This window comes from Meleagris gallopavo, chromosome 5 (genome assembly GCF_905368555.1).
Source record: "Meleagris gallopavo chromosome 5, MGAL_WU_HG_1.1, whole genome shotgun sequence".
NCBI classification, from domain to species: Eukaryota; Metazoa; Chordata; class Aves; order Galliformes; family Phasianidae; genus Meleagris; species Meleagris gallopavo.
The window spans coordinates 58,482,344-58,506,613 of record NC_139408.1 but is presented as its reverse complement, the minus strand read 5'-3'; the positions used below and the strand labels follow the sequence as shown (position 1 = coordinate 58,506,613).

Here is a 24,270-nt window from a genome sequence, read left to right as displayed (position 1 = left end):
TACTGTTGCTAAATAATAAGCTCTAACAAAAGATTTTTGACATCATTTTGATTTTCAAGTTGAAAGCATGCAGAAGCTCTGTGATAGAAGCGCACACGTTCCATTGGTTGCAGTGAGGCTGTCAGCAGTGTGGAGCAAAAGCAGCCCGGTGCTCTGCGTCCATCCCAGCACAGGAGTTGTGGTCATCACTGCTGAGCCACGCAGGGCTCGTGAGATTCCTCCAGGCCCAGCTTACCTTCCCTCTCTGCTCCCTCTGTCTCCTCTGGCACCTCCCAGGAAGCCCACTCTCACTCAGCACATGATGTTTCCTGTCCTGTACTGAATTCCCAGGAAAAAGGACCTCAAAACAGAAGCGTGGCACTTTGGGCTGCTGCTGTTACCCAGCTGTATGCCCTGCACTAATCCAGGCAAGCCAGCAATGCCAAGAGGTGCCAGTGTATCTAGCAAAAGACAAGGTTAGTTCCCCAGATACAGATGATAAAGAATGAGGAAATGAAGCAGCATGCTTTCTCTCTCACTGCCATCTCATTGCTGCTTCTCAGCCCTCCAGCAGCCTGAGCCCTCGTGTGGCCCTGGGAGGTCATGTTGTGTCCTGAGCACGAGCAGCCCTGGACCTGATCCCCAGGTGGGCTCCTGCCCTGCTGCACACAGTCACATTTATGCACTGATTTGGAGATGTGTCCTATGTGCACTGTCTGTTCAGTTCTGTTCTGTTCTACACTCTTCGTACATCACACGGCAAATCACTTTTTAGTTATTTGGTCTTTTATTTTCCCTCTATTTCGTAGAGACCAAATCTATCACAGAACTGGAAAAATGGCTGTTTGGGATGGTTTCTTACCACCTCCCACCCCGAGGTTTATTTCTTTTTCCCATACTCCTGTCTGGCAAAACAAAATTGAGGTCTGTATCGATGAAGAGAACAAACTACTTTGGTGGTGGTGGTGGTGATGAACAAAAACTCAGCTTGTGCTGACTGACGATTTGCAAGCAGATGAGAAGAACTCATGCAATTCAATTTCCAACCAGCACAGGCTTACAGTGTCGGCTTTGTTGTTCACACAGAGGCAGGGTGCTACTGAAGGTGCAAAGCCCGAACTTCCATTTCCTTTTGAAAATCATAAAGGCACCATGAAGTGTTTCTGTCAGCAAGTTGTGTGTGTTTGTGCAGCGCTGATATTGTATGGTAGTGCTGTGTTTAGAGTCTGCCTGGTTTTCCTGCAAACCAGTATGTCCTGAGTGTGCTTCTGTGGCTTTCACCTGTAGCCCCATGCAGTACAATATTCCTACCTGAAGCACAAACCTCTTCAGTGGTATTATTAGCCAGTACAGTTGATACTCCCTAAAAGCTTTCTGCTGACAAATCATAGGATCATTAAGGCTGGAAAGGCCTCCAGATCACCAGGTGGGTTGAACCCCACCCCCCCATACCCACTTCCCACATCTCCACCTTCTGGAGCACCTGCAGGATGGTGACCCACCACAACCAGGGCAGCTGTGCCAATGCAGCACTGCTCTTCCAGAGAATAAATAGTTCCTAATATCCAACCTGAGCCAATGAAATCTTATGTGGATGTGTGAGAAGCTCAGGGGCTCTGTGAGGAAGAGCAAAGTCATTGCATTCCTTCACTCCAGGTTTGTTTTCCTCCCCCCACAGATCCCTGAGCAAGACGAAACCTACGCAGAAGACAGCTTCTGTGTTGCAGAGGGGGATGAGGAGACGTGCAAAAAAAATGGATCGAGTGAGGAGGAGGAGGTGTGCGTTAACTTTGATCTCTTAAATAATGAGAGCTTTGGTGGTGGAAGACAGCGATACCTCACTCGGCGAAGAAAAAAACTCCACAGGGCCAAGATGGAACAGAACTGCTCAGTGCCAGGGCAGAAGAAGCCATCCCGAATTATTGTCCTGAGTGATTCCAGCGGGGAGGAAACAAGTGTCAGCAATGAGAAGGGCATGGCATCACACTGCTCCAGGGCAGAACAGGAGAACGCTGAGTTACGCACAACGTTGCCTTCGGTCTCTTCTGTACCACATAAAAAAACAGCTGGAGACATCAGCGCTCGTCAGTCTGCAGACAGTAAGAGTGGGATGCTGCTGGGCTTGAAGGCGTCTGTATCTGAAATGCTGGACTTCCACCCAGGGCCTCGCTCCAGCTCAGGGAAGGAGGCTCTCCTGGCTCCTGCTGAGGTGGGTGTGGGTGCTGGCAATGACCTCTCCCTGCCTTGCAGTGTGCTGCAGGAGCAGCTTGTCCTGGAGGCTGTTCTGAGAGGGCTGGCAGCACAGCATGGGCTGAGTGCTTCTGGAGAGGGAGGAGAAGAGGTGTTCTGCATGCACTGCTCTGTGATACCAGCCCTGCTGTTGCCACAGGAAGCTTTTCTGCTTGCAGGATGTCTGAGCACCCAATAGAGTACTAAGAAAGTTTGGGATCAGTTGCTCTTGTGTCTCACAACTGTGAGGGAATATCTCTATTTCCAGCAGAAGAGAGAGACAATCAACAATTGCAGTTTTAAAATACTTGTTCACTTGTTCACAAGAGGGGGAACGGCTGTTTGTGAGGGTGGGTGGTGATAGGACAAGGGGAATGGTTTTAAAGTGAGACAGGGGAGGCTTAGGTTGGATATGAGGAGGAAGTTTTTCAGCCAGAGGGTGGTGAGGCACTGGAACAGGTTGCCCAAGGAGGCTGTGGATGCCCCATCCCTGCAGGCATTCAAGGCCAGGCTGGATGTGGCTCTGGGCAGCCTGGGCTGCTGGTTGGCGACCTGCACACAGCAGGGGGTTGGGACTGGGTGAGCACTGTGGGCCTTTGCAACCCAGGCCATTCTAGAATTCCTAAATGAAAACAGCCTGAGGCTGTATTCCCTACTCTTATGCTTTTCTGCTGCACCTCTGTCTCTTACATTATTCAGCTTTTGTTGAACTTTTCAGTGCAGTGAACACTGCACGCTTTGTCATGCATGCTGCTCAGTAATTGGATTCTCAACTAATACAGGAGATTTTTTGTAGGGGATTGAAGTATTAATCTGAAATTGTTCTTGAGTTGCAATATCAGTAAGATCTTTAAAAAGCTTTTATTAATGGGACTTTTCCAAACTCCGTGGAATACAGTGCATGTTAAGTATCACTTTTGGGAACTGCATTTTCAGCTGGCATTCATTCTTTGTGCTTATCCTCCTGTAATGGCTCAGACACACTGTTGGTTTGCAGCATTTACAGCTGGGGAGCTCTGTGAAGAACACTGCTGGGAATGCTTCGGGTCCCACAAAGGTCTCTCCAGCTCTGCCCGACAGAGACACAGCGCTGTGTGTTCTGGTGGACAGCCGTGAGATCTCCTCTGGCACAGATGTCATCTCCTCCCTGAAGGCCGTCCATGGGGTGAAGGTCCAGGTCTGCTCGCTGGGCAGCAGCGATTACGTTGTCAGCAACCGCATGGCAGTGGAAAGGAAATTGCAGTCGGAGCTGCTGAGCTCTGTGAACAGGAGTAAGGTCACCCAGCGCATCCAGCGCCTGCAGAGCATGTTTGAGAGAGTGTGTGTGATCGTGGAGAAGGACAGGACCAAACCAGGTGGGTGTTCCCGGGGATGTGCTGATCTCTGCTCCAGGCAGGTCCACAGTGTAACTGTGGAACTGAAATTAGACTGAAAACTCTCCTGTAGGCTCTGTAGGAGTGCTAGATTCATAGGATCGCAAGCTGACCTAGATCCACAGAGATATTTAACTACTAATCAGTGATGCATTTTCATCAATTTTGTCCATCTCTTCTCACTACACTGCTTCTGGAGTGCTGCTCATTTATTACTGGACACAACCAAGTGCTTTCTTCTACATGATCCTATGATTTTCCTTTGTAGTTTTGTGAAACCTCTTCAGCTCTCCGTGCTGTTCTCTTTCCTTCCCTTACCATAGATGTGTTCCTCCTCTCCTAAGAATCTCTCCATACAATTTACATTTTCGCTGTTATTTCCTACCTCTCCCTCTCACATAACCCAGTCAGTCCTGTCCCACAGCTCTCCCAGCCTCCTTTCGTTTAGAAGCTTTCCATCTTCTTGGTTTTTGTGAGGTCTCAAAGCAGGGGGTCCTTGGGCTGCTTGCCCTTGTAAATGACTGTTTCACAGTAACGTAGCACTGGAATTGCACTGAGATTTTTGTATTGCCCCCTGCAGGGGAAACCTCGAGGTTCTTCCAGAGGACACAGCACTATGATGTTACACTGGCTGCGCTGCTGCAGGCCGGCATCCGGGTTCTGTTCAGCTCCTGCCAAGAGGAGACGGCGGTGCTGCTGAAGGAGCTGGCCCTGCTGGAGCAGAGGAAGAACGCTGCCATCCGTGTGCCTACAGAGGTGCAGGGCCACAAGCAGGAAATGCTCAACTTCTACCTGAGCATTCCCAACATCAGCTACCTGGCTGCTCTCAATATGTGCCACCACTTCAGCTCTGTGAGGACGATGGTCAACAGGTAACAGCAGAGCAGCACCCTGGGCTCTGGAGGCCTCACTTTCTCACTCATACTCAGGATGCTGGCTGTGCTGAATTCACTCCCCGAGCTCCCCCAGTTCCCATCTCCAGCTCTGTGCTGTTCCTCATGGACCTCGATCTCTTCATGCTCTGGCTATCAATGAGCTCTGCTTCCACCTCTCTGCTGCTGCGCCCTTCCCTTCCCTTTCACAGCACTCTCCCGGGCTGCGCTCGCTCTGCTCTGCTCCCCAAGCGGCTCAGGCCGTCCCTGCTGTGTCCTCACAGCCACCCCTCACCCCGGGCTCGGTGTCCCTGTGCTCTCTTGCAGCTCCCCCTCAGACATCGCTGCTGGTGCCCAGGTGAGCCTGCAGCGCGCAGAGGAGACGTTCCGCTACCTGCGCTACGGCTTCGACACACAGATGCTGCCTGAGAGCCTCTGTGCCAAGGGGAAGAGCAACACTGCCACCAGGAGCTGAGTGGGACACAGGGCTGCTGAGAGCCTCGGGCTGCTCTGTCAAGTGCACTTTACTGAGTTTACAGTCGCTGTAAAATATGTAAATAAATCCTCGGAGAAACAGTGGGGTTTGGGGCACAGAGACTGTGTCTAACAGGGAAGGAGAGCACAGTTACTTTTCCTGCTCTGATGGATGAGTGGTGGTACCACAGTGCCTAAAAATCATCTCAGCGCTGCTGTCCTGCTGGTGGTGCCTGCTTTGCACAGATCACAGAGCAGTTCTTGGGGTTACAGCTGGCACGGATGGAACCAGGGCAGTAAGTACCCAGCTTCATTGGACCACTGCACAACTGGGGGGAGAAGCCCTCACAGCCCACAGCCCCAGCCCTGCCACAGGCTGGGTGCCCCCAGCTGCCCGTTGCCCCATCCATGGCACCTCCAGGGATGGACGCCCACAGCTCAGGGCGGTGCTGGAGCCTCAGCAGAAGTGCCCTGCTGTAGCAGTGTGTGCTGTCACACAGCAGCTGGCTGCAGCCACTCGCAGGGACATCCTGCCCTTGAGGCACAGAGGGCTCAACAGGAGCTAGAGCAACTGGAAGAAGGCTCACCTTTAACTTCTTTTCCCTTTCACCAGCAATTTTTCCTTTGTTTCCTTTGGAGGCAGGGAAGTGGAGCTGTACTCACACATGCTGCAAGGTCCAGTGGTGCCAATGAGCTGAAAAGGGTGAGCGCTGCCCTCCTTTGCTCCCAGCCCACTGCTCTGTGCAGGGATTGCTCCTCGGGTTCCCATGGTGTTATTTCCCCCCTCTCCCCATAAGGAATACCCCCAAGCTGCTCCCTGCCACGTCCAGCTGACTGAAGTCCTGCAGTAGGAAGGAATAGGCAGAGCCCCTTACTCACTATTCACAGCATCAATTAAGGCCATATGAATAATTATGGCAGAAATTCAAGCAAAGCTTTCTTATCTGCACGGGAATTACTCACAGGCTTCACTCCACCTTGCCTTTACAGTGTGAGATTTTCACATCAGACATACGTGGTGCTGCTGGGATGGTACTGTGCCCATTGTCACCAATTGCAGCAGTGACAGAGGGACAGCAAAAGCTGCTCCCCCCAGGAAGGTAAACCTGTCCCCATCTCCATGCATGCAGAGGGCTCTCATATTTTTCTAGGAAAGATAAAGCTGAAGAGCTCAGCAGCTGCTTTCAAAGCAGCTCAGCCCAAATTTAAGTCCTGCAAATTTATTTCAGAACACATGAAGGTTTTCCCAGTAAGGAGGAGGCAGAAAGGGGCACCCAGCAGCTCAGGCATGCGGCCCAGAGTGTGACAGCCTGCAGTGTAAGTTCCTGAGCTGAAGAACTACAAATTATTTTTTCCTGTTACCTCCCAGGCAGAGAAAAGAGATGCTCAAAGCTTTATTCTTCTGTACTACACTAAAAGTACTGAGCATTGCTGACAGGGGACAGGAAGCAGTATTTTAGAAGTGCTTACATATAACAGTCCCTACTAATTTCAGGCCACTGCTTCTCTAAGAGCTCATAAAACTGCTGCTACATTCATGTTAAAAAAAATTCTCAGCAAAGTATAAAGCACTTTCAATTCATTACAAACTGTGTTATTAAAAAAGTACTGTACAGCAATATTTCTAGATTTTATCTTAGAGTGAACCCATTATGGGAGTACATTTCTGCCTTCAGCAGGAGAAACATGGCAAAGGAAGGGGGAACCTGAGCAAGGAAGTTCCACTTTGTACACAGGAGAAGCCATCCTCAGTGCTGAGCAGCACCCAGCTCACAACGTGCTGCAACCACAGCTCCACTGCAGGCCAAGTCAGTCAAAATGAGCTTCAAGCAGGAACACAGGAGCACATCAGAGGTGGCCGAAGCTCCTCCTTTGGCTTTTTTATACAAGTTCATAAATACTAAATAAAACCTCCAAAAGTTCAAACAGAAAAATAGGAATCTTCCTGTTCTTCATCTGACGTACCATCTGCTGCCTCAGCCACAAAGAGCTTCCCTACAGCAGGGCTCTGCTGCGCTTCTGCAATATGAAAAACGGGGGGGAGAGCATCAGTGTGTGTGCCTGAGCTGGCAAGGCACTTCAGAAAGTCCTGAGAGAAACACAGGATGCTGAAAAATTACTCAGTGCAGATGTGAACACCACACAGCAGCAGCGTGAAGGTGAGTAAAGCCGACGTGAAGGAGAAACAAAACACACTTACTTTTAGCAAAGGTGAACTTGGTTCTGCTCGAAGCTGGTGTGCCATGCAAAGTGCCAGCCTGCCAAAAAGGAAAAGTCTGCACTCAGAGCAGTGACAGCACCATGGGAAAGGGGAACATTTGGGGGGTGGAGGGGAGGGAAGGAACAGGCACAGCATTCCATCAGAATACAGCTGCCCTACTGCTACGCCACATTTTCACACAAGATTTAAAGTGCTCATCTACCAAAATCTTTGGCTAAACCTGTGGCATTGTTCTGCTTCTGGGATCACAGCTGTTCATGGAAGAGGCAGAACTACCAAGGCAAGGACAGGAAAGGAACACAAATTCAGGGTGCAAGGTGAGGAGTCCCACTTCCTTCCCCGTGTACAGGAAAAAGATAGCAGGAAATTTAAAGCATCAGAAAGGTCTCAGAACCCAAAAGCAAATACAGACCCTGAAAAAGACAGCCTATCTGATCAAGACAATAAATTCTAATAGAAGTAACTTTTCTCCGAAATACGTAGATACAAAACCCAGAAGTTTGGTGTCAGTCAAGAGGGGTCCTGGTTCCTTCTGTGCTCACACTCTGTGAGCCAGGGATCCTCCTGCTTGGCAGAACCTTCACTGTTTCAAGGTGGAACTCATAGTCAGGAAGCCAGCATTACCTGCTGCTTCTTCACTTTGTCCCAACTGCTCCTGCAGCCCTGAGTTTTCTGCATCCTGAACACGTGTCTGTCGCAGTCCTTCCTGCAAGCATCAAAAACAAGTCAGTGTCAGTGGTGTGCTCTGCTCAGGGCATCAGCTGGCTACAGCTGCAGCCAGCACACACACAGTCCTAATGCAGAAAGAAAATTAGCAGGGCCATTAAAAACAGTTGTTGGCCAATTAAATACAGCAACAGTTCCTGGAGTATGACTCAGTGCAGAAGTGTTTAATTAAATCTTGTGCTAGAACTCATAATGTAAAATATCAGACAAAAAGCTTTACCATCTTCCCAGAATGTTCATTAACCATTATATGAAAATGCCACTTCTCACTAGAGAGGGTGCCAGTTTATTCCAAAAAAGCCTGAAGCTTTATTGCCAGTGTTTTTAGTTGCCCACTTGAGGAGCTCAAACAGCACCCGCTGTCAAATGGAAGTTTTCTCTAAACAAATACCTTAAGGCCTGCAGCATTTATTCTGCATACTGGAGGTTAATCCCGAGAGTCATCTTTCTCAGAAGACAAGAAATGAGAAAGGAAAGCATAAGCAAGGAACAGCAGCACGAGTTCCCACCTGTTGATAGGGCCCAGCATACCAGGGCTGATGTGCTCACACTGAGGGGTTTTGGCCAGAGGGAAGATAGCTGAGGAAGGTGTGATTGGGTTGTTTGTAAGAGCGAAATCATCATCATCATCATCATCATGGCTTCCCAGGAACGTTGGCAACTACAAAGACACACCAGAGCACTCAATGATCCTCCCTTTTTCCCAGTCTACTTAAGAGGCCTCTCACCACTCTGCCTGAGAGCCATCACAGCCAGCAGCTGCACCTCAGCTGTACTCCTGTTCCCCACACTGAGCAGTTCCAGGCTTTGTTCTCTCCTCAGTAGGCACTCTCTCCCCATCCCTTTGCTCACTGCAGTTGCTTTTCCTGACTCCACTATACACCCTTCTCGAGATGCAGACAGCAGCAGAGGACACAGTATGCTGAATGCAGGTATGTGAGGAGTCCACAGGGCAGCCAGCCGACAGCTTGGTCTGACTTCTGCACTCCTGCCACCATTTTGCTGCCCCTTTTTTGGTTACTACTATGTATTAAAAGAAAAAAGTCTGATTAAAATTGCAGGCTCAGAGCTGACCATTACTTCTCAGGAAGAAGATTACAGGATTCTCGGGGAACTCGCAGTCCTTCCATTTTGAAGGGAGAGAGGAGAGCTGAAAAGGTTCAGAGAGGAGCAGCACACCATCAAAAACACGGATGAACTTCCATCATCTTGGAAGTCTTGGGCATGGATGCATTGATTCTTTCATGGCCAGTCTGCACAGATTTGTCACAGGAACTTCGTTGCACAGTGCAGTCTATAGAAAGCACGGAAGCTACCATGCCTACATTATGACATTTCAGTGAGCCATGTGTTCCTCTGCTTTTGGATGAGTACCAGATTAAGGCTCGTGCATTACTAAGTGGAGCCAGTTTGGACAGACAACAGCAGGAAGTCATGTTCCACCTTCTCACTCTCAGCAATCAAAGTACTGCAAAAATGAATCAGGTGGGTAAACCTCACCTCCCCAAACCACAATCTCATGCTGCTGGCACTGAACAAGCTGACTGTAGCACACCCTTGAATCACCAGTCAGAAAAGCACGTGGATACGGACAGCTTTTCCAGATTTACTTACCCTCACTCTTCTATTTTGAAAGGGTGTAGCAGTGAAAACATCATCATGGTCGTCCTTTGGCAAATTGTCCAGGAAATCTCTCATCTGCTGCTTTCTTTTGAAGGTTCCCACTTTGGCAGTTATTGCAACTGGCTCTGTCTTATCTACGTGAATCCAAGCATTACTTTTTTTAAGACAGTAATTACAGAGATGCCCTCGCCTCCATTGCCAACCCTTAAATGAGGTCTGGGAAGGGGAGGATCCTGGCTCCACTCCTTCCATCACTCAGTGCACTGCATGCACCTGAGCTCCCCTGGGCTGGCCCTGCCTTCCCACCAGGTGCTCCATCACTGCTTCAGGCTGCGACTCAGCATTTCTGCTACAACATCCCTCAAGCTCTGCAACAAACCTTTGCAAGTGTAGAAGATAACCTCCTTTGCTACAGGACTCCAATCCGAGCACAATAAAACAAAGAATTGCTTATTGCTTATTTATCAGGTGTGTGTGTGCTTATGGCTGCATCTCCCATTATACAGTAAAAAACAAATTTCAAACGTAAAGACCAAATTATACTCAGAACCAAGTGGTCAGTACCTTTCTGTTCTGGCTTTCCTGACGTGGTTTTCTTTGTGGCAGGTCTTTTGGAAGTTTTTGCCTGCTCTTCTGTGTATTTCTGATGGCAATCCTCAGCAGAACGAGACCCGACAGCCATCGCCACCTCCACCCAGAAACCATTCTTGTGCTTTGGAAACGAAGCCACTGCCCTGCCAAGAGAACAGAAAACCACAGCCTTCCTCAGACAGGAGAACTTGTGCTGCACTGCCATGCACCTGAGACTAACAGTGTGTCCAAGTGCCAGCGTGCACTGCTGGGGAGACCTGGTATGCAGAAGGCACCAGAGGCACTGCAACATGCAGCTGTTTATCTGAATGCCTGTTACACGGTGCTCATCATCCTTATAAAGTAAAAAATATAGCCAAACCCGGTTATTTTCTAACACTCTGTGTATATTAAACACTGCCCAGTAGCTAATTAAGTAATTGTCCAATGTGTTCATTGAATATTCTCGTGTTGGTCTCCCCTCCACAAAATCTAAATACACAAACACAAGATGGTTAGTGTTTTATTCCGTTAGGGAAGAGAACATATTACCACTTTTACTGTCTATATATCAGTACTCCTGTAATACATTTTAACATGTGTTTTTAAGCTTTGTTCATAGAGATGTCTATCTCACAAAAAAGCAGGCATATTTGGAAAGCAGTGGAGGAGCACTGAACCACCAAATTGCAGCTGCTAACTGCGCTCCTCTCACTCTGCACTACATGGAAGAGGGGAGGGCTGCTGCAAGCTCACACACCACAGCTACTGCAGGAAATACTTGCCTGCTTTATTCTACTGTTCTTTCATTTGTAAGCCAAAAGTATTTTGTAAGAGGGAGTTAAAGCAAAAGGAAATTTTAAATAACGTGAGGCTGCTTCAAAACCAAAACCCTGAAAAATCCAAATTCAGACCACCAGCCAAACACTCCAGTACCCGAATTATGCCTCCTGGTATCTGAGATAGGCTTTGCCCTCTGAAGACAAGGGAACCACTTGCCTGTGCAGCTTCTGCAGTTCCTTTTGAGACCAGTCATCGGCTGCCTTTGAAAAAAAAGCGACAGTTTTGTGCACCTTATCCCCCTTGGATTCACTTGGTTTTGCTGCTGAAGGCTTGGCAATATGATTAACACCACCGTTTGCTTTTTTATTGGATACTTCTGATCTCTTTTCCTTTGTGTGATATTCCTCACCAGAAGAGGTTTCTTCTTCGGAGGAATCAGAACTGTCAATGAAGGCAGGTATCCTTTGCCTCAGCTGCATAGAATGGGAGGCAGCAGGGCACTGTGCGACTGCCTGGCGTTCGCTCGACACCTCGCTTGTGCTGCCCTGCAGCCTTTCACAGGCAGACGAAGATTCAGAGTTTTGAATCTCTTTTGACAAAAAAGGTTTCTTTTTCCTTTTGACAGTCAATTGGATGTAGTCACTGGATTCCTCTTCCCCATCTTTGCTTGAGGATTCCTCTGGTAAAGGCTTACCATGACAAGGCTTTCTGGCTGACCTTAAGGAGTACATGTTCTGACCTGTAGTCGCTTCTCCATATTCTTTTCCTGTCTTCTCTTTTCTTGTTCCTGTGTTTCTGCTATTACAGTTATGCTTGTTTGCATCTTCAGTATTTAAGCGAGTCCCCTTATTGGAAAACCATGTTTTAATTTTATTAATATCACTTGCACGATCACTTTCATCATCTGAAATAAAGCGCCTGGCCTCTCTGCTTTCCGTGGACGTGGCTTTGTTTTTAGTACTCACTCTTTTTTCTTCACTTTTCCCTGAAAGAGATGATGTCAGTATATCACACACTTAAGGTAAATCATTACTGTAGTCTGATAGGCGAGCAGCACCGAAAATACTCGCACTTCCAACTCAGAACAGCATGAAGCCAGCTCTGAGCAGTGGATTTAGACTGAACAAATGCTCCTCCTTCAGCTTAGAAGGAGCACAGCCAGCAGCAGGCAGGGTCCTTCGTGCATAGGAGCCTTCCAGTACTTGCACTCTTTGTTCCCACGGGGGAATGTTGGCCTAGGCAGTTCCCCCAGTTGCACACATCAGGCATATGGAGATCCAAAGTATAGGAGCAGAAACTTAAATAAAATTCATAACCACTTTGATTTCTGGACAGAAATGCTCATGTCCCCATGCTGTACCAAAGAAGCAGTTTACAAACAACTCTGAGCTGTGAAACTGGCCATCAGTGTTACTCTGCTAATTCTTCACAGAAGTGAATGATAATCAAAGATGTAAATAAATTGCTTGCATCAGCCAGACACTGCCATGCTGCTGCAGCACCCAGCTCAGCATCCACTCAATAACTTTGAAGAGAACAAGCAAAAACTTCTTTTTTTCTTACCTTTATCTTGGCTTTTTGTTTTTTCTTCCACTGTCTTTGTTGAATCCTTTCTTTCCTTCATCTTAGAGAGCGAACTGGTCTTTCTTTTAGGTTTTTCAGTACTATACATCTTCAAAATAAAACAATTTAATCTAAACTTCTGCTAGAGCTTACATATCAAGCCTACCGACGCCAGCTCTGAAAAAGCCAAACGTTTACAGGATGGGTAGAGTTAAGACTCCTGCATTACTCAGAATCTATTCAGTGCTGTCTGATGCACACAGGTGCTCATATGAGTGCCTGTGACTAAGGCAACTTCACCAGACTCCCACTCCATTCTCTAACAGTTAAAATCTCAAAAGCCAGGACCCTCTGGTGAATCGGACGCATCCACACTGCTGGAGCTGCTGACAAGAGTTAGTATGCTCCCTGTGCATGTGGTCAATTAATCTCAAGGAAAAAACAGCTGCTGAAAAGAATGCTGCCTTCCTTCACACACACTTCCCTCATCACAGTACCATCAGAGTTGCTTGAAGCGTCGTAATAAATGAGAATAACCCACCCCAATCAAAACTGAGGTGGGGGTGGACAGACCCATGTGTAAGAAATGAGGAAACATCTGCTCCTAATGAATATGAAACTACACAGAAACGGGAAAGCTGAGAACAGTAGAGATAATGTAAAACCCTGCCTTCAGCCCTGACGTCCCTTGTGAGCTTAGCCATGCTGGCAGGGACCTGATGTTACACTGCAGGTGTTTTACTTGGGAACCAAAGCAGTACCTCTGCACAACTTCCTGACCTTCCAGAACATCCCATTTTTTCCTGAAGGAATCATATATTGTCTCAGCTTCTCGTGCAACAATTACTTGATCATTCAGAGACTTTTTTTTTCTGCTTTAAAATGTTTTTATTACGTTCCCAAAACATTCTGCCTAGTCAGGCACTCGTTAGAGCAGCCTGTCAGTTTAACGCACACCAAAGTTGCTGATGTATTTACCACTATACTTTACAGAAATGTATAACTCACAACGTGCAAAGGACACTCACCATGCTCAGATAATCTGTCCCACCTTTCTGTATCGTAACGTTTAGATCCTGATCCACAAACTCACGCTCCCCACACCAGAAGCTGAGCGGTGGTTTGACCAGACGGCCGCTCCGAGTGTAGGTCCCACTGGAGCCATTCAGTGCAGGTTTGTGGTTTGGTGTTTGATCTACAAGAAAAACAGCAAGTTTCAGTTCTGCCCAAATGTCCCATTGAAAACTCACCATCACACACTTCACAAGCACAAAAGTGATGTTGTACTTAAACCTGTGAAATTAGAATCACGGAACTGCTCAGGTTGGAAAAGACCTCCAAGATCAAGACCAACCACAACCCAAACATACTTAGGGTCCAGAGCAGGGCCACAAAGATGATCAGAGGCTGCAGCACCTCCCCTACAAAGACAGGCTGAGGGAGCTGGGCTTGTTCAGCCTGGAGAAGAGAAGGGGCTGTAGGGTGACCTCAGTGCAGCCTTCAGTACCTAAAGGGAGCCTATAGACAGGAGGGGAATCAACTCTTGGAAAGGGGAGATAACAGCAGGACAAGGGGAAATGGTTTGAAGCTGAGGGAGGGCAGATTTGAGTTGGATGTGAGGGGGAAGTTGTTTGCTGTGAGAGTGGTGAGGTGCTGGAACAGCTGCCCAGAGAGGCTGTGGATGCCCCGTCCATCCCTGGAGGTGTTCAAGGCCAGGTTGGATGGGGCCCTGGGCAGCCTGGGCTGCTGTGAGATGTGGAGGTTGGTGGCCCTGCCTGTGGTTTGGTGGGGGGTTGGAGCTTCGTGATCCTTGAGGTCCCTGCCGACCCGGGCCGTTCTGTCATTCTGTGATACTACTCTAAAACTTGCACGGATGATAAGGAAAATGCAGATGTACCACAAAGTAATGATGCTCTTTTACAAGCATGCAGGTTAGAAATAAGCATATTTGAACAAGACTGAAATAATCGTCTTCATGAATTATAAACCACATCACTGTGAACCTTTAGCTTTGCTATGAAGAACTTTAAAGTCACAGAGAATAGCAGTGATAAAAGCTGTCACACTGAGCAAACCTTCATAGTAATGAAAAAATAGAACAAGCAGTTATTATAGTAAGAGCAACACAACCTGATGACAGTACCAACAGTTTGCAAGTCCTGCTGGAGCCTATGACAAGATATAGAAATGAAGTTAAAAATCAGAAGCTTTTAGTGTCCCTAATGAAGTTTGCATTACAAGGCAAAGAAAAAAAATGTTGGCCATTGGGTTGTGGCTTCACAGTTGTTTCCTTTGGAAAGAAAGCCAAAGAAGGTCATTCTTCCACAACCATTCAAACCATGCCCAATGCTTGTTAGCACATCACTCTCTATTCCTCAGCTCTGGCAATAAACCATTAAGAAGCCATAAAACAAACCTGCTGCAGGAACAGATTCAAGGAAGGAGTTAAAATCAAGCCAGCCAGAAAAGGGTGCAGGCCAACATTGCATGGGAGTCCCAAGAACGGAGCCTGGAGAGACTCAATCCCACATACATCCCAGAATGATCGATAAGAGCATGATATGCAACACAGCATCCAGGAAAAACTTCAGTCAAGTTTGCTGCCTGAAAAAACAGCTCTGGAGCCACTGGTGTCAGCTTCTACAGACCCAACCAGGCTCCTGCTGCCTTCCCAGAGTGATTCCTCAGAAGAGACTCCAAACAACATCTATTTTTTGTACATCAGCAAACCAGAACATGAATAAGCCACTGCTCCTCATTATTGCAGTTCATGCAAACACAAAGAACAACTTTCACAATTAGTTTGTTGTATCTTCCACACAGCCTGAAATTACAAAACAAAACAAGATATCCTTTGCTGGGAAAAAGCTTTAAAAAGATAGGACAAGGGGGAATTGTTTTAAACTGAGACAGAGGTTTAGGTTGGATATGAGGAGGAAGTTTTTCAGCCAGAGGGTGGTGAGGCACTGGAACAGGTTGCCCAAGGAGGCTGTGGATGCCCCATCCCTGCAGGCATTCAAGGCCAGGCTGGATGTGGCTCTGGGCAGCCTGGGCTGCTGGTTGGCGACCTGCACACAGCAGGGGGTTGGAACTGGGTGAGCATTGTGGGCCTTTGCAACCCAGGCTGTTCTACGGCTCTATGAAAACAACAAATAACAAAGCCACCAAACCCAAACCATCACAAGCTATCCATTTCTTCTCTAGAGAAAAAGATTACCAAGACTCACAAGTGTGTTCATCTTTCCTTGGTAACACTTCATACGTAGTGTTCCTTGTTTCACGTTTCCTTACATCTCTTGCTGAGTCTTCTGCACTTTCCGCCTCATCTGTATCCACCATTGAGTCAATCTCGTCATTTCTATCCTCACCAATCCTTTTTTTGTGTTCTTTCCTAATGATTTAGAGATTAAGAAAAAAATAATAGTAAAGACCCAAAGCAGTTACCCTTTAACAAAAGACCTATGTAGACTCAAAGTCTTCTCTCCATCCCAGCAACAGCCCAAGAGCATAGTGCAGCTCTACTCACAGAGTAGCTAAATAGTGGCATGGTTCAAGCCACTGAATCAGCAATGCCCTTCACTTGTGCTGATCCCATGCATCTCAACAAAAACAATCCAAAGCAGTGTAATGAAGAAGTGTAAGAGGCTGAGGCCCTGGGCAGCCTGGGCTGCTGTGAAATGTGGAGGTTGGTGGCCCTGCCTGTGGTGGGGGGTTGGAGCTCCATGATCCTTGAGGTCCCTTCCAACCCGGGCCATTCTGTGATTCTGTGAGGAGGTTATTCTTCCAACAAAGCAACCAGAATTTGCCTGAATCAAAGTCTCCATAAACACATCTACAATCTTTTATCTTTCATTAGTGCAATATCCTTAAAAATCAACTAATACTTGGGAGAGTATTACAATTAAACAATTTCCAAAGGAATTACCTTCTTAATTCCTTGAGTAACTCCTCAATGTATTCCTTCCACCTTTTGGAAAACCCAAACATAAATCTTTTGATGAACTGATAGGAAAATCCTGTGTGAAACAGAAGTGGCATTAACGATAGCTGAGCAATATTTTTAATCAGGAAATGTAGAAACACCACTCAGTCTGATCCGTTTGTAAGCACTCAGAAACTCACTAACATCTTAAACATCAGAGAGACAGACTTTCCCAGTTTGAAAGAACTGTGTATGTCATGGTAAAGTGAACCGAGGGCCACAGGATGCAGACATCAGCAAGTGAAGATGGCATTCCAGTTTTTGGGAGCCAGCACCAGAAGCCTGTCCAGCACTGATGGACTGGGCAAAGCTCCCAGCTCCATTCAAAGCTACCAGAAGTGCTGATACCCCCTGAGCCCAGACTGCAGAATAACACAAACATTCACTTTGGCAGTATGTGCAAGTTAGCAGAAAGCAGACATAATTCTAAAGCCCTCCTTAAGAATGATCTTCTTACCTTCTTTTCTCATCCAAACAGAATCTATATGTCCCTGTAGCAAGTAGATATTGCCAGATGATGTTTTAACTTGGTTGTATGCTACACGTTCTACAACTGCATTACTATGCCACAACATATCCTTCATATCTCTAAGAAAAGATAAATAATATTAACAACACACACACAAAAAAAAAAGAACACAATTTTCATAAAAGGAGGAATTTAAAACAAGGAATTGTTATCCTGTATCAGTGTAAGAGTGCTACCCATGTGATGAGTCAGACAGACACTGGTAGGATGTGCTGGGTTTTCCTTTCTTAGCTTGGAAGATTTTCTGGACCTCTCATTTAATATTTGGACAGGAAATAAAACAAGCTTGCCACTGCTGCAAGTGTTCATCACAGAACATGCCAGGCATTAGGCTGCAAAACCAAAGTAGACTAAAGGACTCCACTGAGCTCCACGTTGCAATGATACCCTCATGGATGTTGTAGAGGTGCTATTATACAAGTCCAGTTTAAGTCCTCCCTGGGAGTATTTTATTTCTTGCCTTCCTATTTAAAAGACAATAACTGAAGAAGGAGCTCCAGTCCATGCAAAAATTAGCGATTAACAAGTGTTTGGGGGACCTCTCAATGAGAAATAAAAGTGAGTATTAATGTAAAAAGAATCTGTGTGGAATGTTTTTAAGTATACTTTTGTAGCAGTAAACAACAGACTGGGCTACAGAGCAGCACTAAGGGCAAACAGCCCAAATGCTGAACTGCCTCATTTGCCACAAACAACAGAACTCTCTTCAGACTTTCAGGCAGCAGAACTGAGTGGAACTGATTCTAACAGCTACCAACATATTGCAAGACCACGAGGTCATCACCACATCTCAAAGGACGGTACCAGCTTTAGGGCTCAGATGTTGAAAACCCTCCAACGTGCTTTGCATTGCATTTAAACCAGAAATTTTTGTCTTACTTTCGTTTTCCTTCGATGCACACTGCAGTGTTACCGCTCATCACTTTAATGCGCCAGCTGGAAAGGCAGATTCTTTTCTGTGGGGAAAAAAAGATCAGATCTGCCATGGTTCTTATATCAGATTAAGCCATATAACATTGCCAATGTGCTGGCAAAGTAGAAACTAACTCCTGTGTACCTTGAGAATCTATTTAGGCATCATCTTCCAGACCAAAAAAACCTGAAAACAGCCATTAAGTGCATAAATGCAGAATCACAAGCAAGTTGGATCACAGTGCAGAATACACAAATTTCAAACAAACACTTTGAGTAACTTAGCATTGGCTTTTAGAAGACAAACTCATTGGCCAGGGCTCCTAGCAAACCCAAAAAGCCCTCCTCAGAAAGCACCACCAGCACAACCGTCCCTCTTACATACCATCAGTCCTCGAAGTACTGCTCACAAAAACAAGTTATCATGAAAAAATAAAGTTATTAGCCACGTTATTACTAAAATTCAGGAGGACATTAAAATGACTGTATGCAATACTAAAAACTGCTGGCACATTCACTGTGCACAACCTTCGTATTTTAAGAGACCATTTTGGGCTGAAATGTCTCAGGGGTACCACAAAAACACAGCTCCTGGGGAGACCCTAGGCTCAGCTTCACAACACACTGCTTTCCTCCAGATCTAGTCAGCAAGTTCTAAGTACTACCAAGTGCTTATTGAAGTGAAAATTCTAACTGCAAACTAAACTTCTAGGAAAAGATTCTTGCCTCCCATAACATTAGTTTGGATATTCTGGCAGTAAACCCAAGATTTCCACCTCACTATCAAATACAGAGAGATCCAGTTATCTCAAGGACCACCTAGCCTACAGCTAGGAATTATCTTCCCTCCTCCTCTCAGCTTTGCCTATACATCCAAGAGCTGAATGTGACATCACACCAGAGTAGGGCAGTGAGCATATATAATTCATTTCACAGAAAATCCCTTCAAGCTGAGAGCTCTTTGAGCCCAGACTGCAGCTTGTGAATACTAAAGGAAAAAGCCTTCTTTTATACAAACCAACCAAACCTTTGTCTGGGAAAAAAAATGAAGTCTTCTGAGAGGAAAATATTTACCACTACAGTCTGTGGAGGTTTTACACTGCTCAGCTCCACCATGCCACTCTCTCACTCCCCCACCTCAAAAAAACAGGGGGAAAACAAATGGTGAAAGAAGGCTCATGGGCTGAACTAAACAACAGCTTAATTTAATTAAAAAAAAAAACAACAAAACAAAACACAAAAACACAAAGACTGTACAGAAGCAAGAGGAGAAAATTACTCTCTACTTCCCATCAGTGAGCAATGCTCGGCTACATCTTAGGAAACAGAGCCTCAATTGATGTAGCAGTTGTTGGAGGACACTGTCATAATGAGAGCTCCCCCCCTCCTTCCCCTGCTCCTACTGCTGATGTGATGTCCCATGGTGTGAGATATCGCTTTGGGTGGTGTAGGGCAGCACCCCAGCAGTGCCCCCTGCCCACCTGGCTCTGGGGCAGCCTTGCTGCTGTGCCAGCACTGCCCAGTGAGAGACAGAGCGGTGCTGCACATCACCGCTGCTCCAGCTACAAGTGCAGAGTGCAGCCCTGTCTGGGCTGCTGCATGGAAGGAGGACTCCATCCCAGAGTGACACCCAGCAGCTTCACCTGCATGCTCATTACTTTTGACAAAAAAAAAAACCAAAATCATGACCACAAGCTACAGGCATCCCATGGGAAGTTTTACCCTACCAGGTGTAACAAGGCAGTAAGTTCTCCCACCTCTTTGTCAGCAGTGACAGCAAGCTGATCTGCCCGAGGTTTATCCAAAGGGCCATTACAGTTTTCTTTCTGCTTCTGCTTCCTTGGCATGCAGGCTTCATGAGTAGAGAGCACAACACTGCACAAGTGCTGTGTGGGTTTTTGAACTGCAGTCTCCAATATCTTTTCTGCTCTGTGCTCAGCTCGCTGATTGCTTGGCTGCAGCCGTCCTTTCTCCTCTTGAAGTTCACTACGTTTTGCTTCTCTGTTTCCACATCTTCCTTCTAACTGATCTCCAGGGTCAGAAGGGGTAGAACAGACACCCACAGTACTTGTTACTGTATTTAGAGACATTTCATCATCAGCATCCATTGATTCCACAAGGAAATTATCCTCATTGTCTTTAGCAGCAGCCACACACGCTGTCTGAGCACTGGGGAGCAGCTCACCAAAAGCAGATTTGATTACTGGCTTTTCTGCAGCTGGGGGAGGAGGAACATTCTGCTTGTTTGGGCTTGGAAGTGCTGGATCTGCTCGTTAAAAAAAAAAAAAAAAAAAGGCAATTAGTGATGTTAATACGAGTATGTTCTCATGGTTAGCATTACTATTCTGAAAGCATTAATTCAACTTCCAATCCTTACAGCAAGCACTTCTTTGAATTTGTTTGTACTAGGTTTTCATCACAGATCAACAAATAAGCATCCCACTTTCCCCAAAAGCAGGCTGATGTACACATCTATTAGCATACTTACCTTTCTTCCTATAGAGAAAAGGTTCTCTTACTCATAAAAACCAGAATCTCAAATACATCCTTCTTTCCAAATTTCAAGACCTTGATTTCTACCCATGCTGCTGCTATGCCGGGAGCTACAAAGAAAGGTTTCTGAGTTTTCCCCTAATTTAAGTGCTATTTTGAAACTGAAAACACTGTCTTTGCCATGCATCATTTTCTTGATTTGCATTCTAGGAAAAGAATTATGCAATATACATAAATAGAGTTGCTCTGAAGAAACACTACAGAATAAGAATGAATATGGGGAATTCTAAGCTTTAAAATAACAGAGGGTAGATTTAGATGAGGTACTAGTGAGAAATACAGCTTGTTGTTATCAGCAAACTTGCTGAGGGTGCACTCAATCCCACTGCCTGCCATTGATGAACACTGATCCAAGGCAGACCAACCCCTGGGCACACCGCCTGCGACCGCCTCCACATGGACATGGGGCCACTGACCACAAGCTCATGGCTGCAGCCTTCTGACCAATTTCTAATCCACCAAATCGTCCACCCTTCATATCTATATCACTCCAATTCAGAGATAAGGATGTGCTGTGGGACCACGTCAAGAGCCTCGCACAAGTCCAGGCTGACAACATCAGTTGCCCTCCTCTGTCCACCGATGCCATCACTCCATGACAGAAGCCACCAGTGGCTCAGGCACGCCCTGCCCTTGGTGAAGCTGTGCTGGCTGTCTCAGATCACCTCCTCATCCCTCATGTGCCTGAACATCTTTTTCAGAAGGATCTGCACTGTGATCTTCCCAGACACAGATGTGAGGCTCACCAGCTTGCAGCTCCCAGAATCTTCATTCTAGTTTTCTCGTCAGGGAGCCAGCCAAGCCTTTTCTTTTTATGTATTAAAAGCTACAGAGTGAGGAAAAGACTTAGCAAAGAAATAGTTTAGGATATTTCCACCAAATTCCCATTCCAGTACCAAACTGTCACACCTCATTTATAAAGAGTTCTTAACCACAACACCTGAGTCTGAATGAGCTCAGTACGTGCACATGAAAGAAAAAACAAACAAAAAAACAAGCAGACAAATGATGTCAAACTTCAATGCCAGCAGGCAGCATCCTGACCTGCAGCCTGCAGGTCTAACGCCATCTCCAGGGCTGAAAAGGGAGACTTGCAGGTTTCTTGCACCTCCTTCCTCTGTGCACAGACTACAAAGGCAAATGATACCCTGCAATATTCTGCCAATAGCACATCAAAAATTATAAGCAAGAACAGAGTCCTGAAGCCCCGCAAGCTCTTGAAGTCTTTCTAAAAGCAGTACCTAGTACCTTTTTGCTGCTGCTTCTGCTGCAATTTCTGTTTTACACGCAAGAAGAACTTCTGAGGAGATTCCAACACAATGGGGTCTACGTTCAGCATTTTCACAGCCTGGTTCTGAGGAATCCGAATGCAAGGTAGTTCTGGAAACAACAGTTCAAAAAATCATTTGGAATTGGGAAAGAAAATCAATGGGGGGGAAGGGGAGAAGCAAAATACACAATTCATAAGATCTGAATGCAAGCGAGATCTATTTCATAGTATTAAGGTCTAACCAGCAGTACCCCACAGAGGAACAAAGGCCTCAGAAATCATTATTGATATGAATAGAATCATAGAATCAGAGTCATAGAATCACAAGTTGGAAATGACTTATAAGATCATCTAGTCCAACCGTCTTCTCATTTCCACTACTACCACAAGCTACTAAACCATATCTCGCAGAATAGGATGATGCAGGATGGAAATAGGCATTTTGGAAAACTGGTGTTAGAAAGGAAAGTTTCAGAATTTTCACTTTTTGTATAAATAAGAGGTTACTCATTTTTATCACGTTCAACAGAGACAGTGAAAGAAACGAGGGGCTTTAAGTTGCAGCAAGGAAATTTAGGAAGGCTATTTAATAACTAAATATGAAGCTTGGGCACTACTACCTCCACAGCAACACTCAATAACTCCCCAGCAAAAGCAATCAGCCAGCAGGTGTCTGTGCTACAGGCTACATACACCTCAGTGCTTAGCCTAGTTTTCACTGCAGCCTTTCAGTACCTAAAGGGAGCCTATAAACAGGAGGGGAATCAACTCTTGGAAAGGGGAGATAACAGCAGGACAAGGGGAAATGGTTTGCAGCTGAGGGAGGGCAGATTTCAGTTGGATGTGAGGGGGAAGTTGTTTGCTGTGAGAGTGGTGAGGTGCTGGAACAGCTGCCCAGAGAGGCTGTGGATGCCCCGTCCATCCCTGGAGGTGTTCAAGGCCAGGTTGGATGGGGCCCTGGGCAGCCTGGGCTGCTGTGAGATGTGGAGGTGGTGGCCCTGCCTGTGGTGGGGGGTTGGAGCTTCGTGATTCTCGAGGTCCCTTCCAACCCGGGCCATTCCGTGACTCAAACAGATCGCAGATCCACAGCACGGTGGGGTTGGGAGGAGCCTTACGGACCATCGAGTTCCACCCTTGCGCGTGCCGGGTGCCCGCAGCTCAGGCTGCCCACGGCTCGGACACCGCCACAGAGGAGCGCCCACAGCTCCGGGCAGCAGCGCCTCTAGGTAAGGAACGCGCCCAACCGCCCCGTTTCAGCTTTAAGCCCGCCCCACACATAGCTGGCAGAACACCGCTATCGCTCCCCGTGCGGCCCCACGTTACGAACCTCTCTTGTGCGGCTCCGCGGCCCCGCGCTGCCCAGCGCCCGCAAGGCGCGGCCCGGGCCCGCCGGGCGTCAGGATGCGGTCGCTGCCGCCGCCGCCCTTCATCTTCATCTTCATCCTCAGGAAGGCCGCGGCCGGGGATTGCCGGGCGGGCGGCTCGCGTGCGCGGCGTTTCGGCGGTGGCGGTCCGGGTCCGGGCCGGATCTCGCTGATCTCGGCGATCTCCAGCGGCTCCCGCCCGCCTCCGCCGCCATCCAGCAGCGTAGATTGCAGCACCGGGCCGGGCGGGCGGAGCGCGGCGTCACCGCGGCACCGCAGGGCCTTCAGCGGGGTGAGCGTGTCCGCCGGGACGGAGCTGAGGAACACCGCCTGGAACGGCATCTCACCGCGGCGGGGAGTGGCGATCATCGCGGCGGGAGGCGGCGGGCCGTCCCGTCACGGCCCGGCTCCCGGATCCCCGTCCCGCTGTAGTAGCGCTCCAGCCCCGCCCCGCCCCGCGCCACTCACAGAGCGCGCGTAGCGCCTAGGAGAGGATTTGAGTTGGAACCCCCTCGCGATGATTGGCTGCGGGGCTGCGTGACGTCAGAGGGCGCGGGACGGAAATGGCGGAGCTGAGCGGAAGTGAAGTAGTAGAGAGCTGCTTCCGGTTAGGTAGTGCTTCTGCCATGCTGCTGCTGGTGGGTTGAGCTCAGTCTGCGGTGCTGTGGATGTAGTGGCTCCTGGTGTGTGGTGCTTTAGGGCGGCGGTGTGCGGAGTAGGTGCTGCTGCTATTGGCTGGTGGGGAGGGTGGTGGGAGAGCTGTGTGGTTCCTCTGTTCTCGTGGGTGGTGACACCTGTGAAGCTTTTCCTTAAGCCAGGAGACCTGTTTCACTCTAGTTACCTGCCGAAGCCTTGGCACTTTTTCCTTTTGGGAAAGCGCAGTAGGTCTGTAAGATGTTTGGTGAGTGTAGTTCCTCTTTTCTAGCAAGAGGAGGCTGCGATCTCTAAGAGTGTAGTTGAGAAAGCTGTAGGTGTTCACAGGAGATAAATAAACAGCTTTAACAGAGCAAAGCAAGGCTTTTTTTTTTTTTAATAACATGCTGGGCCCCAGGAGAGCTTCCTATGGAGTATGTCTAATTTGCTATTGCTTTGTTCCCTAAAGAAGAAGAGAGGTTGATTATGTAAGGAAGAAAAAATCACTCTGGCTACCTACAGAGAACTTAAGCTAACAAGAAATAGTAGGGCAGTTAATTGATTTTCTTGGATATTTACTGGTGCTGCATACAGGTGGAGCAGCAGCTGCATAA

At 47.3% G+C, this 24,270-nt stretch overlaps 2 protein-coding genes and 1 long non-coding RNA gene across 6 annotated transcripts in view; 2 read left to right on the top strand and 1 right to left on the bottom strand.

Annotated features, from left to right (window-relative positions):
• The window catches only part of FANCM (FA complementation group M), a 58,785-nt gene extending 53,756 nt beyond the window's left edge, over positions 1-5,029 (top strand). For all 3 annotated transcript variants that reach the window (XM_085225972.1, XM_085225971.1, XM_010712173.4), the window contains 4 exons: positions 1,658-2,188; positions 3,206-3,563; positions 4,162-4,453; positions 4,781-5,029. In XM_085225972.1, the coding sequence (XP_085082098.1) occupies positions 1,658-2,188; positions 3,206-3,563; positions 4,162-4,453; positions 4,781-4,928 (1,329 nt within the window). In that variant the 3' untranslated portion in view covers positions 4,929-5,029. The remainder of the gene's footprint in view (positions 1-1,657; positions 2,189-3,205; positions 3,564-4,161; positions 4,454-4,780) is intronic.
• On the bottom strand, positions 1,653-23,544 carry MIS18BP1 (MIS18 binding protein 1). 2 transcript variants are annotated; one of them, XM_085225974.1, is made up of 16 exons: positions 22,987-23,543; positions 21,638-21,769; positions 19,594-20,102; positions 17,804-17,880; positions 16,853-16,983; positions 16,339-16,429; positions 15,641-15,804; positions 13,442-13,608; positions 12,414-12,522; positions 11,067-11,835; positions 10,062-10,231; positions 9,489-9,631; positions 8,384-8,535; positions 7,773-7,854; positions 7,128-7,185; positions 1,653-6,946 (listed from the first exon to the last, which is right to left on the bottom strand). In XM_085225974.1, exons 1-16 carry the CDS (start codon positions 23,390-23,392, stop codon positions 6,849-6,851), a joined length of 3,258 nt encoding a protein of 1,085 aa, XP_085082100.1. In that variant the 5' UTR covers positions 23,393-23,543; the 3' UTR covers positions 1,653-6,848. The 2 variants fall into 2 exon arrangements, with proteins under 2 accessions (XP_085082100.1, XP_085082101.1); XM_085225975.1 differs by lacking the exon at positions 7,128-7,185 and having other exon boundaries at positions 22,987-23,544.
• The window catches only part of LOC116216707 (uncharacterized), a 146,235-nt gene continuing 144,727 nt past the window's right edge, over positions 22,763-24,270 (top strand). The window contains exon 1 of the long non-coding RNA XR_014883838.1: positions 22,763-22,885. This is a non-coding gene — a long non-coding RNA (uncharacterized LOC116216707). The remainder of the gene's footprint in view (positions 22,886-24,270) is intronic.

Excerpts from the sequence above, each read along its gene's own strand:
- MIS18BP1 (XM_085225974.1), bottom strand. The coding sequence starts at position 23,392 with ATGATCGCCACTCCCCGCCGCGGTGAGATGCCGTTCCAGGCGGTGTTC. Across the intron at positions 9,632-10,061 it reads AGGAAAGCCAGAACAGAAAG|ATAAGACAGAGCCAGTTGCA; the intron begins GTACTGACCACT and ends GGATTCACGTAG. Across the intron at positions 6,947-7,127 it reads CAAGTTCACCTTTGCTAAAA|AAGCGCAGCAGAGCCCTGCT; the intron begins GTAAGTGTGTTT and ends TTCATATTGCAG.